Genomic DNA, 17741 nt, shown 5'->3' with positions numbered 1-17741 from the left:
CTTAAATTTCTCTCTGTCGCTCCCTTTTATCGTATACAAACACCTTATGAGCATTTCACCTAACCCTAGAGCTCCGCTGCATCAGCTACAGCTGTTCACATCCTCCGAGGAACTTGAGCAAAATTGCACGTATCGCTGGTGTAAAGTAGACCAACATTATGATAGCACTTCTTCAACTCCAGCAACAATCACGTCATCGGAAGACGTGGAAGAGGCACAATACTTTATCAGTTCAAAAAGGCAACTACTTCATGAAAAATGCTTTAACGTTTTTCACGCGTAAAATTCGGAGTCATTACGTTTCATCAACCCCACATGTAATGGATCTCCGTTGCATGGACATGAACTGAGGGGAAGTTGGAAACCTGACAGCTGATCAAATTCGCTAGAGGAAAGTGGTTGCCCCATCCCACATGCTGCTTAGCGATGGAGCAACTCAATCTAAGTGAACATCATCAGAAGCGTATTGTAACGCTACAAATGCTTTAATTGTAGGTTTGTCACGATTGATAACAAATTAACAACATTTACACTCAAACCCGGAGTACTTTGACTATGAGACAAGCATAATCGATTCGTTTCTAATGTGTTGCTACTAAAATAAATTCTTCAGCAACGATTATGTGTAAGCAATTAGGTCACCGGCAGAAATGGCGTATGTTCCAAAACCAAAAATGTTGTACTGATGTGGGAAACAAACTAATCCAACATAAACACGTACAGATTTTGATTCTACACGTCTGATGAAATTATCCAGCAGTTTAAATTCATGCATTATGGTTACTATGAACATCGTAGTCCATACGTATTATGAATACAACTGGACCGATTTCAACCAAACTTGGTACACATATCCCTTACCATCAGACAACAATCGCTATTGGAGTAAGAAAGACCAACCTATCAAAGATCAGGAGATACGACGTCATAGATAATGAGATGCGTAAAAAACTACCACGACACACATGAAGTTTTAATACCGGGTTTCCTTGCGTGGCCGTCCTCCGCAACAAACACACAAATATTTGTTTTGTAAGTAAAAGCGCCATCTCTTGCTGCACTGTGTTTTTTTTTCCAGCCGCGTTCGCCTTTTCTCACTTTAACACTTCATCGGGGGGATCTTTAATGGTACAGAGTTATGATACACTTTTATTTTGTTATGTATTATTAGAAGATTATAAAACATTTCACTTGTCGCTTTTAATGTAAATAAGTGATTACCTACGTTTCTTCCTGTTTTAAGATGGCATCGGTGTTTTCTCTCATCTGCTCACATGGAGGGCGCACTACCGCTATATTTACGAAACATAAGCGTGTTTTTTATGTTTCGAAAATAATACGTCAAAAAAAGTGCAAACAATTGCGCACCGAAAAGACGAAAAAGCGATTAGCGTGAAGGGAAATCGTGTAGATAATTTTTTTGAAACTACGGACTGGTTTTTAGTTTGAAACGGATACAGGTCAGTTTGGAAATAAACCCTTCAGTACATCCCTATACAGCCTTCAGTGTCAAATTTCCTTCGTTGCAAAACACTTCTAGTTTCTAGATACGTTCAAGCTATGTTAGCATGAGAATTGCACCACAGAAACCAACAAAAGAAAACTCTAAAGGGCAATGAACGTATCCGGAAGCTTTAAATGTTCTGGCACGAAGGAATTTGACAGTGAGGGTTGGGTGTGTGTGGGCGGACGAATTACAGCGACAGTATTAGCTTGCAGAAAAGTGTGAAAAATTCTAAATTATAACATTTATTTAGAAAAATAGATAGATAAAACGATTATATATTATTAGATTAAGTAGCATCATAAATGGGTGCCGTGTGTCTTCTGTGCAGGTGAAAACAGCTGAAACTGAGCAGTAATGTAAAGCTGACGGTACCTGCAAAACCAACCGCCACATGTCACTGATTTCTGTGTATGATTCTACCTCGGTTCCCTCCTTGTGCACTATAGTAGTTGTGGTTGTAGCTGTTGTTGTCACATCGTGGTCACCGATGTGTCTTCCGTCTCTTTCACACCAAGGGAAGAAACTTGAAGTTTTTTTCTATAACGCTATCGAGCTTTTGCGAATATTCTCGAACGTGCTAGAACGTAACTTGAAAACGGTACATAACGCATCGATCCATATTCAATCCAAATCGTCTTAACCGATGAGTTGAGCAATGACGTAAAAGGCAGAAGAACAACCACTGCAAAACGTGTAGGTGACCCAGATATAAAGAGAAAACTACGTAAACTTAGAACTGATGTGAGAATCAACAATTTTAGCAGGAAAAAAAAATGAGGTAGCTCAAAAAACAAATCAGCAAAGACAGAATATGATAACAGGAGAAGAAAAATGTTTAGAACCATTCATACAACGATGAACCGAAACTTTCCAACAGAAATTCCAAAAATTGCTCAATATTTCGAACACAGTCAGCCGAATAAGCACAAAATCTTGTTAGCGGAGATGCGGGTTGGAGTTCACGCTTAGAATTGCTGGGACACTAAAGAGAATGAGGAAATTACAGATAAATATGGAAATACGAAATTCACACTCAGCAATGAGTGTGGGCGGGCACTTCATACTGATTTTTTTTTACATCATTATCAGCTCCATCACGTTAGAGCACCGTGGGCTGCTGAACAACCACTTTCTTTCCAGAAAAATATCACGAATGGTGACAACTGGGGCAGAGGGAATTCCAACTGAGCATGAACACTGAAGGCTATTGTCAACAGCTGTTTAATTGTCTTTTATTATAAGTACCGGCTTCGGTATACACAATCACTACATTAAAACAAGGCATGAAACAACTAAGAAAGTGCGCTTGGAAATGTCAGAAAGGGAATTTCCAGTTCTAGAATTCGCCTCATGAAGGAGGGCGACCTCCGTAAATCTTGGTTCCACTGGCGGACTGAAACCATTTTATTAGATTTGTGGGATAATGATGGCCGTTATAACAACGTTGTCCATGCTGCGTATGTGTTTGTGTGTATGTAAGCAGTGTGTGTGCAAACGGTATCTATCACAAAAGAATTTATTTTTTTGGAAATATGTGGTAAGGTCTGTGGGACCACACTGCTGACGTCATCGGTCCCTAAGCTTACGCACTACTTAATCTAACTTAAACTAACTTACGCTATGGACAACACACACACCCATGCCCGAGGGAGGACTCGAACCTCCGACGGGGGGGGGGGGGGGGGGGGGGCGCGAACCGTTGAAGACGCCTAAGACCACGCGGCTACCCCGCGCGGCAAAGAGGAGTTTATTACGTGCTGCATGCCGCGAAGCGAACATAGTCGCTGGGAATGGGGTTTCATAGTCGATTTCACCGTCGGCGCCAACGTAATACCTGGTGACACCTGCCAGTACTCCATTGGTTACATACGAGTCCGGTTTAAACCGAAGTGACATATGCCGCCGCTTCGGGCGCCAGAGGCACCAAAGCTCGAAGATTCCTGATATGGATCGTGTCACAATTAGTAGCGCCGCTTGGGACCCAAGATGAAATTTGTGTACACTGTGCATCACAATTAATAGCGAACATTTAAATGGGTGAAAGCGTACAAGAGAAATGGGGGGGGGGGGGGCGGGGGGGGGGGGGAGCCAAATAAGTCGCTTCTGTGGAGCAATGATTTCGATTCTCGAACCGGCACCGGTTACATACACTGGATGCGCATTGTTCTGTCGACAAATTACAGAAGCAACCGACTGTCTTGTTTCCACGCTGTACGGGGACGGCTGCGAAGTTTCGGACCATTTTACCGTCGGCTCAGTTTGCCTCTTCTGAACCAAATAGCTTTTTAACGTACCTCAGAAGGCGTTTTTGATAAGTATTGCACATTTTTACAGCGTTTACATTGGCTGTAAATAATTGCAAATAGCCAAAACCGCGGTTAGAGAAACATCGCCAAAAATTCACTGTTACCGGGCGTCTCACAGTCCGTTGAAACAACCTTCACGCTTCGTACACCAGGCTTTTGAAAGAGGAGACCAGGTCAAAAAAGATGATTTACAAGCAACACTGCCTCGTGACGCTTCAGATATTTTGCACTCATTTTAAAATGCAACCGACAGAACAAACATTTCACTCTCACACTGTTTATCTACACACTGTGTAAAAGCGCATTGAGTACAGATCCGAGACCACAACCAGAGATTTCGCTCCGGACGTTACATTTAAAAATTTTGGAGTACACTTTCTTGCGCAATTGACTGTATAACTTAACTATTTTGTAAATAGTTTTTATGTGTAGAAACAAATAAGCGAAACGCATTTTCAAATAACACAGTTCAATTATAGACTATTTAGTACGAGAGTTGGAACTTTAATAGTGGCAACTATTTATTTGCAGCTCGTAAAAAGTAGATACGAGTTTCAAAGTGTTACTGACCTGCAAATTAGTCATCAGAATTGTGGATAACCCGTCGCCAGCGATGTGGAAGTCGTAGGATACTCTAAGCAGTGCCAGTTGTGTTGACAGTTCGAGCGGCACGGTCTATTGCCCGACGAATTTGTAGCAGTTGTGAGGTGAATGCCGTGAAGTGTTTCCTTCAGTTTAGAAATAGAGTTGAACCCACCAGGGCTTAAGTCAGGGGAGTGCAGTAGGTGGTATAGCACTTAGCAGCCCCACCAGTCAAACGAATCAGTAACAGCTTGCTCTGTACGTGCTTAAGCATTGTCCTGCAAAATGATGGTCAGGTCCTGCAGAAAGTGTCATCACTTCTGTCTCTAAGCTGGTCGTAGATTGTGTTCCAAAAATGAACAGCACAGAAACAGAAGTGATGACACTTTCTGCAGGACCTGACCATCATTTTGCAGGACAGTGCTCAAGCAGGTACAGTGCAAGCTGTTACTGATTCGTTTGACTGATGGGGCTGCTAAGTGCTGTACCACCTACTGCACTTCCCTGACTTAAGCCCTCGTGAGTTCAACTCGATTTCTAAACTGAAGGAAACACTTCACGGCATTCGCTTCAGAACTGCTACAAATTCGTCGGGCAATAGACCACGCCGCTCGAACTATCAACACAAATGGCACTGCTAAGAGTATCCTACGACTTCCACATCACTGGCGACGGGTTATACACAATGCTGGTGACTACTTTGAAGGTCAGTAAAACTTTGAAAGATTTATGTATTTTGTACGAACTGTAAATAAATAATTGCCACTATTAAATTTCCAACCCTTGTAGTTTATCAAATGGCTATTGGTTCAAATGGCTCTGAGCACTATGGGACTTAACTTCTGAGGTCATCAGTCTCCTAGAACTTAGAACTACTTAAACCTAACTAACCTAAGGACATCACGTACATCCATACCCGAGGCCGCTTTTCGAACCTGCGACCGTAGTGGTCGCGCGGTTCCAGACTGAAGCGCCTAGAACCTCTCGGCCACACCGGTCGTATGTTATCCTTCTCCAGCAACTGCAAATGTATGTATTGAAATAATCGGCAGTCAATTGTATAAAAGGAATTCAGTTTCTTAACCGGTTTCAGGCACTTAGTGCCCTTCTTCAGAAGTTTCAGTCACAGTTTCCAGCCCCATGTTGAGCTTCGCACTCCGTTTCGTGCTGGCATACTAGTGCGAAGCGCAACATGGGGCTGGAAACTGTGACTGAAACTTCTGAAGAAGGGCACTAAGTGCCTGAAACCGGTTAAGAAACTGAATTCCTTTAATGCAACTAGTTGCTAATTATTTCACTATATTCAGTTTAATTGATTATTAATGAAGCAGTATAAATAACCAATAGTGATAGCTTATAACGATATGTTTACACAATGTGTATACATAAACATACAGCTATAAATGTCCCCGTTCGTAGTCGCTAATTATTAGCTATAATCAGCGGTGGAAATATATTTGCGAACGCCGACCGCGTGCGGCTGTTTCTTGTTGGATCGTCTGATCAGTCGGAAGTTGCATTGCAGAGGAGAGTAAATGCCTATTCAAAATATAATTAGTTTTGAATATCTCAACATGAATTTCCTAAGAGACCGTAGTTTATCATGCATTTAGCAGTAGAATATGGCGCGGAGAAAATATTTCGCCGCATGCAACTTCCGTCCGATTTCGACGAAAGAATTCGTGACTGTGAACTCTCTATTTGGCAGAAACATAAAGAAAATTAAATAAATTCATGAAGGAGTGAGACATAGATTCTATACTAAATAAATAGTCCATACACCAGTTCCATTTAACTCTGAATATATGGCAATTAATAGATGAACTTACACTGCAATGAAGGATTTAACATGTATGCCGTTTTGACTGACACTTCTCTTCTCGTAATGAAAGCAATTCCTTTGACGTTTTCACATACACGTCGCACAAAATATCTAGTGCTATGCAGTATTGAACTTTTAGTGTTGCACTTTTCTTTACACTAAAATAATATTATTTTTAACAATAATAATACGGCGGCAAGGCATGCGCGTCCGACACAAGTTACAAGAGACAAGAGAAAATGAGTAACTGAGTAACTGTTCGTCGAGAATATCTCGTACATCAAAAGAATGTGTAAAAGTGTTCTTCTTCTGTCCGTTTTTCGCGCCGCGGTTTTCAAAGTCAGTAACTCAGTGCATCTCTGACGGCGCTTCGACAATAAACACGTCACGTCACAGGACGTTCACCTTTTACATTCTCGCAACATTATTTGCTAACTGTAGCTGTTGCCGAGCGACTGCTCGATTAGTGAATCATTTAAAATGATAAGGCAATCACATAATATTACAAGCTGACTTTACATGTAGCTTAGAATCTCTTCCTTCTGACTTTTTCGAGCTTAAGATGATTCTTAAACAGTCTGAAACAAAAAAATCTTTTTATGAGTCATATGAAAGAACCTGACAGTTTTTGTCAGCCTTATCTGGCCAGTACCTGCTGTGCACCGCACACCGCCACGTACTTCACTTAACAGAATAGGTGCTATCAACCAATCAAAGAGGAATGCTCAAATTATACGATCCGTGTGGATCAAATATCATTCCAGAATTAAATATAAGGAAACAACACGTCGACCAGTGAAAGATGCAGTTAATAGCGAATGACACGGGGACATTGAAACTCCAATGAACACATTGCCTGCTGAAAATAAAAAAATAGAAATCGTCCTGTGACAGAAAGAATAGTATGAAAGTTTATAAACAACAGGGGAAAGCTACGAAAGTTTACGTCAGTTCACAAAGAGACAGCCGTGGTTTGCAGCGTCCATAACAGAGTAACAGCTTCCATTGTGAGAATGCGTCTCAATCATGGACTTTCCGCGCCCACTTACACAGAATCTAGAGGAACTTCCGGGACTTCTTCGATGCCCGCTTCCCTGCAGTATCCCAGTTCTTAGAGATTGCACCAGGAGTGCATATGACGCCGTATCCAGGTTTACTGCACAAGCAGACACAAAAAACTTTTAAAACAGGGGTGTCCGACCAGTGGCCTGCGGGCCAAACGCTGCCCAAAGCATGTTCCAGCGGCTCAAGAGGTGAGCATCTATCTGTAACATACTTGGTAAAATAATCAAAATAAAAAAAATAAAAAATTCCGTTTATGTAAAGTTAATTTTTAGTTTGAAATTTCTGCTACACGATGCTCTTCTCTCATTGATTCACCCCTCCCTCTTTTTGTAGTGTTATGTACAGTGTGTGCGGCCTGAAGGTACACGTCTGTTTCCAGTGCGGCCGAAGCAATCTAAAAGGCTGGGTACCCCTGATCTAAAAGGAACGGCGGACGTTGATTATATTTAAAGAACGGAATTAAATATTTTAATAGAACACGTTGTGAGCTATCAATTTACAATTAGGTGGTTGGTTGACTTGGGGGAGTGGACCAAACAGGGAGGTCAGCAGGAAAGAAAATCAGCCGTGCCCTTTCAAAGGAGCCATCTCGGCAGTTGTCTGAAGCGATTTAGGGAAATCACGGAAAATCTTAATCGGGATGGCCGGACGTGGGATTGAACCGTCGTCCTCCCTAATGCGAGTCCAGTGTCTAACCACTGCGCCACCTCGCTCGGTGGTATAATTCCAAATCAATAACAATTTCAAGATAACAACAATTTAAGAATTTGCGCCGTAAAATGTATGTGTGAAGATGGTTAAATGTTACTTTGCTTTGTGTGGAAATCCTTATAAGTTGTGACATCTAAAATGTATGTCTGCGAGAAGCCAATAATAAATAATAATATTGTTACATCTGCGTAATTCCGTTATTTCTCCGACAGTCAGTTGCCTTAGTGACGCGGACAATGACGGATATTGTCGAAAGTTCGGCTTTTCGCCGAGAATTAAAGCGAAGAGTACACCGAGGACATTTAAGGGAGAGTTGGGTAATTGTATTTGGCGGTTATTCGTACGCATCCATTATTTCAAGCTCGCGATGAACATAACGACTTCTGACCAGCGCTTCTTTGTTCAGCTTGCTGCAGGCAACAAACATGAACAGGGAAACAGGCGCAGTTTGAGGTGTTGTAATACCTGATTGTGAGGCAAATACAACAGACCAGTTATTTGTTTCTTTCTTTTTTTTAACTGCAGGGGGAAGATAACAAGGTAAGTATCCAGTTACTACTGACTTGCTTTTGTCTGAATATGTTATTTAAAGCTGTAATTTATTGCATCACTGCATGCATTTGTTTTCTAAATACAGGGTGATTCGCGAATGTATGCAAATATTTTAATACGTTTTTCTACAAGTAAAACTAAAGAAAAAAAGTTCACATAAACATAGGTCCGCAAATGTTTAGTTACGTCTTACAAAAGATTTTGCCTGAAATTTAGCAACTTCGCTAGTATGAAGTCATCGCAAAACTGCACGATGTTAAAGAAAAGCAAGATTTCCACTTATTTTGTTGTTATTGATCAGTTGAATCTAATCTGCAGCAGTTTTCCACAACATCCAGAGAAGCTAAGAAGTAACTTCGTAGAATTTTTAACTTATTAACTACTTGACCCAACTTGTTTTCTAAATTCCAGAGAATGGCACAAAGTTTTCAACAGATGTTGTAGAGAATTTAATTTTGGAAAAAAGATGGCAATAACGTTAACTGAAACTGCATGAATGTGTCAGATAATCTGCTTTTATTAATACCATAGCACACGTGAATTCATGTTAAACCACAAAAACAAAGCTCAGTGTTAAGGAAGTTGTACAGTGTACATAAAATTTCACAATACATTCACAATAAATGTTCAAAAACGTCTCCACCGAGTTCAATGCATTTTGTTGCATGTGTATCATGTAATTTTGCAGGTCGTTTCAGTTTTCTTTGTTTCTCGGAAAACTACTGCAGATACACGTCTGGGACATGTTTTATAAGATTCACTAGATCAATGACAACAAAATAAATGGAAATCGTGCTTTACTTTAACCTCGTACAGTTTTGCGATGGCTTCATATTAGCGAAGTTTCTAAATTGTCGGCAAAATCATTTATTAGCCGAAACTCCGTAACTAAACATTTGCGGACCTATGGTTGTACGAGCTTTTTTCTTTGGTTTTGCTTGTAGAATAACATATTAAAATATATGCATACATTCGCGAATCAGCCTGCATAACCGCTGAACACACAGAATGTGATGGAGTTAGCCGGCCGCCGTGACCGAGCGGTTCTAGGCGCTTCAGTCCGGAACCGCGCGACTCCTACGGTCGCAGGTTCGAATCCTTCCTCGGGCATGGATGTGTGTGATGTCCTTAGGTTAGTTAGGTTTAAGTAGTTCTAAGTTCTAGGGGACTGATGACCTCAGATGTTAAGTCCCACAGTGCTCAGAGCCATTTGAACCATTTTTTGTGATAGCGTTACTGCGTTACTGGGGTAATGATGCTCTCTATAAATCGCACAATAAGATGATATTTGTAGACAGTATATTCTAATTTTATAATAAGTTCCATAAATCTGTATTATCGGGGAAACTTCTTGACTACATGGCTATGATAGCTCATTTCCCAATATACTTCAAGATTATAGTGAGCAGTTTATTTATTTGACAGGCGTACTAGTTAAGACAGATATAGCAGTCTATTAGATATCTGAGTTTCTTCCGATTTTGCAGACCATGAGGTCCAACCAGTATCGAAGTACCAAATCGCTCACAACAATCCGAAGAATTGACAATGCATTTTTTCACGAGACGCTCTTGAATAAATGATTCACCCTCTTTCTTCCGCGTCATATTTGTATATTTGATCTCAAACTTTCGACGACTTCTTCCGTCAGCATCGTTAGAAGATGACGACTGAGCAAGTCGTCGAATGCTTGAGATTGAATACGAATCTGATGCGACTAAAGCCCTATGAAGCATTTAATCAGACTCACGTGCTATCCGAAAATTCTGAACCATCTCCATTAAAAAAGCAATCTCCTTAATGGTAATTTCGTCAGTTCCTAAACCAAAAACACAAATACCAACCAGTACTTCCATGAAAAGGAAGCTAGAAGAAGCAGAAATGAAGAAGAAACAAAGAGAACGAAAGGGAGCGTGCTTTACTGAGCAGACGACTGATGATCCAAGAAATGACCGTCCTACAAATTGTTGAAATGTGAAAATGTAAGTGGTTACATATTCTGCGCTACAAATAAAATACATTTTGATATTTTAATTTCCTAAAAGAAATTAGTAGGTAGTGGAAATGGTGACTATTTTGTGCCTATAACCCTACACGTAAACGGCTAAGATCACACAGTATCGTTTGCAGGCTGCCTATTTAGCGGTTTGGAGAGGCAAAAAGCCTTGATTCTTCCGTTTTTCACGTAGCCAATTATTGACTGAATTTAAGAATTTAAAATAAAGTCATAACCCACTCATTAAGACATGTAATCTTACGTGAAAAGTTTAAACACAGTGAGTCAAGTATTAATCTGTGATTTGTCTTGAGGTAACGCAGCTCGCTGCACGCAAGTTACACAGATTGCCCCCACGGCAGTTGCGCGGTTAGTGCGGCAAATTACCAAGCAAGGCGGGTCTCGGGTTCAATTCCCGGCCGGATCGGAGATTTTCCCCGCTCGAGGGACAGGGTAGTGTGTTGTCCTTACGTTCGTGTCGTCGTAACTGACTGGCGTAATGTTCATTCAGGATTTAGAGCATTTACTCACTTCCATCAAACTTTACACAAAATTTCAAACCGTTTAGAAAGTTTTTCTCGCTGACACTCCTACACAACATAATAAAAGCAAACAAAAAAATTATCGTTTACCACGTTTTCGTTGCTTATGCAGCAAAATTTCAGCACAAGGCATGGCCTTTTAATTTATTACTTCTTCACAACTAACTCTATTTGCAACACATCTTGCTGGCAGTATCGACATATAAAAATTGAATGTACCTGCAAAATTTTGTGTCTGTACAACACATAGTTCAGGGGATATGACGTAATAAACATTGAGGTGCTTGAAAACCTAGTTTTTGTTAAAACGGAGCGCAAATTTCTCAGATGATATTCATCCAGTTTTTGATAGGCAGCGACCTAAAGCTAACAATTAACTTCACCACACCCCATTGTCGATTCCTTACAGTATAAAACTCCAGTGTATAAAAATGCTTTGAACGGCTGATTACTTTATACAAGAGTTAATGTGTTAAATATTTGGCGTTAATTGAAAAAAATTACCGAATTCAGGTTCTGACTTTTTCATTAGTCAACAAATGAATAATCCGAAAGAAATGAAACCTACGTAACTAGGATTTTGTGTCTTCAACAAAAAAAGCTTTTACATTCTAGACGTCAAATATTTAAAACATTGCCTCATTTACAAAGTAATCAGACGTTTTGTAGGTAGGAGTTCGATTCCTTAAGGAAATGGGGGTGGTGGAGATTACTGGTTTAATATAAGCTTTCCTTCTGAATCTCACAATTCCCCTATCACTACGAGTAATTACTCTGTGACGTGGGTAAGAGTTCGCGATCGCATCTTTTCTGATATTTGCAGTTAAACTCCATTTTACGAACTTTTGCAGATCCATACGCCAATCGGTCGAAACAGAACCCTATAGGATCACTTCGTTGTTTCTCTGTCTTTCTGTCGTCCGCCTTTACAGAATCATTTTTATAAGGAACGGGTAGACGTATTAAGTTGAAATTTATACTACACATTAATGTCTACAGTCCCTTGGCGATGAAAAAATGACAAGCTTTCAACTCGGTGCAAACAAAAGATACAGCCATTTATGTCACATACTTTGATACTCGGAAACTCACTCATGAAGACCTGCAGCAGCGGTTTCCAATCTGTGGATAATTACCCGATGAAGGGCGAAACGAAATTTTCTGAGGGGGGAAAATAAAAGGGTTCGACTGTATTTTGACCACGAAACGAAATTTTTTTAATACCATTACTATTATCACTATTTCATAAGACTGTAATATTGATTAAATAAGTTAGCAATAATTACATTTATTTTTCAAATTCTAGCATTAGTCTGGGGTAGGGTATGGTGTAGGTTACAGCTTGTGAAACGAAATTATGAACAACATCTTCCTCACATAGTTCATTCACTATACATGTACTGTGTATTTTGTACCATGTTTCTATGACTGTGAAAGCGAGACATGCACCCAATAATCTCTCATGAAAATACTCTCTCCGAGTTGTAGGTAGTTCCCGTAATAAATCAGGAACTGACTCATTAATTACATCCCAAGAGTGGAACGAACAATTTAACACCAGAATACATCGGTACCAGCATAGTAGCTACTGGAAACAATATTATTATTATTATTATTATTATTATTATTATTATTAGTGACAGTGGGCAGCCTGAAGTCTTCCAAGTTCTGACTGTTCAGATGTAAGGAGTCGCGCAGTCAATTGATTTAAAAGCAGTACGGATAAGTATAGTATACATATTTTTATTTGGTTGGTTGTAAACGGGGGTGCATGATGTGCATGGAAGCAAGAGTCGCTAGGGAACGGATTGGTACAGACGAAATTTTGTTTGTGATAAGTCTCTAATCTCAATGTAAGTAATTAGCTTCCTTTTCTGAGAAGCAGTTGTAGATGGCACGTGCGGTGCACAGAGAATTGCTCCATCTTTCTATAAAATGATTTTTAGAAGTAAACAGTACCACTTGTCTCACAGACTCATTAGTTCATGATTTAATAAAATGCCTGGAAAAACTGAATATTTATCGTCCGTCATTTTAAAAATAAAAGTATTCAAAGAATGATCTTTTTCGTTCTTAAGTTTAGTTATACGATAATGCTGATAGTAGCGATGAGTCGGAGGGTAGAGGGGGTAGTGGGTGGGGGTAACTAGCTAATATCTCATGGCACTCAGGGGTAATGGTCCGAGAAAGGTTGGGGACCACTGATCTAAGGGTACATCCTGTGGACCTAGAATCATGAAATCTGCCTAGAAACAAGGCTACACACTACAGCCAAAGGAAAAAACCGCTAATTTGTAATTACACCATACGAAAAAGAGTTCTTGTTATTTGTTATGAAACTGTCTGCCCGTCCGTATCTTAAGCCCCCTTTTTCTCAGGAACATATGGACCTACCAAGTTGAAATTTATGTCTCATGCTAAGTACTATGGTACGTTGGCGGTATAACAAACATTAGTTCCTAAGTCAATGTATCAAAAGATTTGACCATTTACGTCACATACTCTGATACTGGCAAACTCAGCTCATTAACACATATAGAGTACTTCCATTTGACGAAGAATCATAAAATTTGGCAAGAAGAAAGCTTACACATAGCAAGTAAAGGAAAAAAAAAATGAAAAATTATGAATTTGTAATTACATCACCGAAAAGAAAATATTTCTTTTGACATTGTTATCCGGCATCAAACTTGAAACTGAGATTCTCGAAAGTCTTGGAATCTTTGGACCGATATCTTGCCAGCATCAACCTCGATAACAGGAAATAAAAAGTCCAAATCTTCAATTCCCGCAATGCATAAACTGACAATAGGCCTATATACCGTACAAACAAATTTGTACGGAATCCTCAGGGCGCATGTGCTACTTGCATCTGGATAACGGTTTTGAAATTTAAAGCGATTTAGTACAATAAAAATAGAGAAACTACAACAATCTTACATGTAGATGGTTTTATGTCTCGAGGTAATAATTTCCGATCAAATATGCACTCTTCCCCCCTCCCTTTGGACAAAAAATATTATTTTGTGATGCATTCGCCGTAATGATGTTCACAGGACCGTTTCTATACAGAAAAGACACCAAAGAAACTGTTTATCGTTGATAACTACCACGAAGATGACGAATCTCAAGTTTTCGAGAGAAAAGCTAAGAAGAATGAACCAGCAAGACGGTATAGTTACCTGCGAGGTTTGCGCTGCCCAACAATGCATCCACACTCGTCACACGGAGTGCCACAAAAGGCTGAGCAGCGGGCTCCCGAACTATATGACGAGGTCAGGCGCTGACAAACGCAACTAGTTGACAACCACTTGCGATGACACGTGAAAATCTATCATGTAATATTTTCTCTCACGTTTCATAGCCACTTTTGTGATGTTCGCAGGTGAAGCGTGGTGATCGAAATATAATTACCACTAATGTTTATCCCATTCTACTGTCATTATTTGCAGAGCGTAAGGTACGTTTCCACCCAATCAAGCGCGCACACGACTTTTTCTTTGACGAGTCCACGGAATGGCGAGCCGGTATCGGAAGATGGCACGCAGCAAATTTTCGTCGCGCGAAGAAAAGGCGGTGAGAGTAAATTGGCGAGCAAACGCGGTTAATACTATTTTCGGCCACGCGCCCGCGTCTGCTTGCGGAATGTCCCGACCGACCGCCGCCGCTCTCGGACGTCCACTGCGGGGGCGGCGGAGGCGGTGGTGGGGGTGGCAGCCCCCATACCCCTCCACACAGCGCGGAAACCCGTGTGCTGCGGTGCGATGCCGGGTGCAAAAGCGATCTCTTATCCTCCGGCGGGCAAAACTCTACTTAACACGGCGGCGGCTCCGTTTCGGCCAGCAAACAGAGCCGCCACATTTTCCGAATATCGCACGCTCGCGTCTTCTGCCTCGAACTGCCGGCTGGACCCAGCAGGGGGGGCGGTCGGAGGAGGTAGCGACGCAGGCAACCGACGGCGCGTAACGCAATTAATAAACGGAGCAAGGCCAAACCAGCCGTTGTTGATTGCCTTACGCAATTACCACAGATCTCTGTTCCCCTCCGTCTCCCCTCCACCGTCCCGTCAAGCAGCCAGATGAGGGAGGGCAAAAAAATAAAAAAGAAGGAGTACGAGAGAACTGATGAGCTACACTTTGTACTCAGCCCGCCCCCCTCTCCGCCATCACATTTCTTTACTTCCTTTCCTTTCCTTCTCCATCCCCCCCTGCGACCCCTGTCTCTCGACTTTCCCTCCCTCCACCAACCACATCAAAAACATTATTACTGAGAAACAGATTTCCGATATAATCGATCCGCTAAGCTAAAGACAGGTAATTACCGTCAAACAGGGAGTAGAATAAAGCAGAAATGGTGGTAACTAACCTGATTAGATGTCCACTCCTTTTCTATCTCCTCTGTTTCTCTCTCTCTCTCTCTCGCTTAGTGTGATTGAGAGGCCGGGTGAGAAAGGGAGAGAGAGCGAATGTTGTAGTTTCACTTCCCCCTCTTCTTCTTTTTTTTCCTGCAGAGGCGTGGCGGCGAACGAAATTACGGAAAATTTGGTTACGGAAATCTCGTTGATTCTCCGCGTTATTCCGTACCACGGTTGGCGCAGCCGAGGTCAGGGAACACGACAGCCTAGATCAGCTCTTACGCTGTTGTTTACGAGTTCGACAGTTACTTCGACGCCTGCTGCACTTCACTCACACGTCGGGACATTTCGTCCAAGTTTTCTTCTGTAAGCGTCCGTCAGTTTCTCTGGCGCCCGACGCGGGTCAATGACACGCTAAGTGCCACGTAGTAGGCCTGCGCAAAGGCTTTATGCTTGACATAAGAGTGCGTCGCTATTTAAAAATAACCGCCTATTTTTCAAGCTCGTGCGGGTAAGACTCAGTACCTTGAAATCAAGATAACACACGCATGCGAGTGAAAACGGGGCCGACACAGTTCCACAGAGGCCCAGGTTTGTTCCGCCAGCGTCGGGGTAAACAGGATCCCCCGCAGTCGGTCAGGAAAACTCTTTAAGCGAAGAGAATTGTCTGGGCGCCGGTGATTAGAGGCGTAGCCGGGAGATGAGCAGGTCTCCCCCGCTGCCGCCGCTGCCGCTGGCGCTGATCTCGTTAAGGCGCCGTCGACGTCGGTGTTGCGGTGGTCGCGGCGCTCGCCGGCCACTTTTTTACGCAAAGCGGGCGCTGCCGGTCGGCGGGCAGCAGAAGGTCGCCGGCCGTGCTCACACAACAGCGAGCGGGCGCGCCGTAACGAAAAGTGACTAACCGAATTAGACTCAGATATATACTATAAGGGGTTTTATACACTGCCAGAAAGGGAGCCGAGCGTCCGCCCAGTTTCGCCCCCACCACGCGCGCTGTTTGTCTGCGCAGCCCCCCCCACCATCACCCCCTCCCAGACCCCACCACTTCCGCCTGCGACGCTGGCGTCGTCTTCCGCATTCCCCGCACCGGCCGCTCGGCGCTGCGCAACGATTTGAACTGCGCGGCGCAGCCCCTACCACGCCAGTCTCCCCCACTTACTCACACAGCTACGCCGCCGATTGGCGGACTGCGGCCAATAGCGTTCCTCGCGCTAGCAGTTGTCACCGGACGATTCCACGCCGCCGGTGGGTGGGAGCCAGTCTTTCCCATCTCCGCGCGGCATCCCCTCCCCGCCGCTCTCACCCAATCCCGACCGCGCGCTCGCGAGAAGAAATGGCGCGTTACCATGGCAACGTCTCGTGTCGTCCCGGCGCTTCGGTGGGGGAGACGCAGGCACGTTCGGAACATGCGTGCTGGCGAAGAGTGCCGAGCAAAATGGCGCCCGAACAAGCTGCTATGACGCTCGCTCGCCGTGAAGGAAGGAGAATCGTTTCTACGAACTGTGTTCATACATCTCTGGCGACAGTGTTTCCTTCTTGTATCCCGTGTGTGACCGAAGCCTGTGCCGACACATTTGACGCTTCGTTTCTAGTGTTTATTCTGTGTCAAAAATATTCCATCGCTACCATTCGCTGCTTTGTTTTATTTTGAAAAACGTTCATTTTCCGGTACAATCAAATATAATTTCAATAACCAATTACGTCCGTCACAGACCATATTCGGATTGTGCTGCAGAATAAAGTATTTTCAAAACAAGGTTTGACTTCTCCAGTACAAACGAGATTGTCGTTTTTTCCATTTCATTTCCTTAATTCGGAAACCATCACAACTGGAATGGATTTTTGTGTTAACAACCTGTAACTAACTTGAACTTTTTTAATTACTATTAAAACTGTATAATACAGTACTGATGCTCAACAACAATATTTATTTTACAGTTCGTTGTAAACTGGCTTTCGGCATTGTACGAAATCTTCAGACCACGTAAGTCTAAACAGATAGTTCACATATAAGCGAAAGACTGTTTTCCGAAAGGTGTGTGATCTCTTAGACGTTGTATCTTTGAGCGTATTTAAGCTTCCCTGTGATTTTTGTATAGGTGTATAGTTATAAAAGGTCTCATTTCTCTGGAAAAAACAATCTTTAGACAGCTATAAATTCTCGCTGTTTTATGGACTATCTATTTAATGTTGTCCGAGGAGGCCCTGCTAAGTGGAAGGCGGTTCAGAACGAATTATAAAATTAATTTTACGGAGAATTTCAGTTTTTAGTATGTCTATGTTCCTCCATGTACCGACTGGATG

The 17741-nt window shown here is 42.2% G+C and overlaps 1 protein-coding gene across 1 annotated transcript in view; it reads right to left on the bottom strand.

Annotated features, from left to right (window-relative positions):
* Positions 1–14807, bottom strand: part of LOC124550783 (glycine, alanine and asparagine-rich protein-like) — a 166896-nt gene extending 152089 nt beyond the window's left edge. Inside the window, exon 1 of the mRNA XM_047125507.1 lies at positions 14712–14807. Within this exon, the coding sequence (XP_046981463.1) occupies positions 14712–14807 (96 nt within the window). The remainder of the gene's footprint in view (positions 1–14711) is intronic.
* Positions 14808–17741: the final 2934 nt, after the last annotated feature.

This window comes from Schistocerca americana, chromosome 9 (genome assembly GCF_021461395.2).
Source record: "Schistocerca americana isolate TAMUIC-IGC-003095 chromosome 9, iqSchAmer2.1, whole genome shotgun sequence".
Lineage (NCBI taxonomy): Eukaryota > Metazoa > Arthropoda > Insecta > Orthoptera > Acrididae > Schistocerca > Schistocerca americana.
Note: the sequence above shows the minus strand (reverse complement) of the source record. Positions and strands in the feature narration are given on the sequence as shown.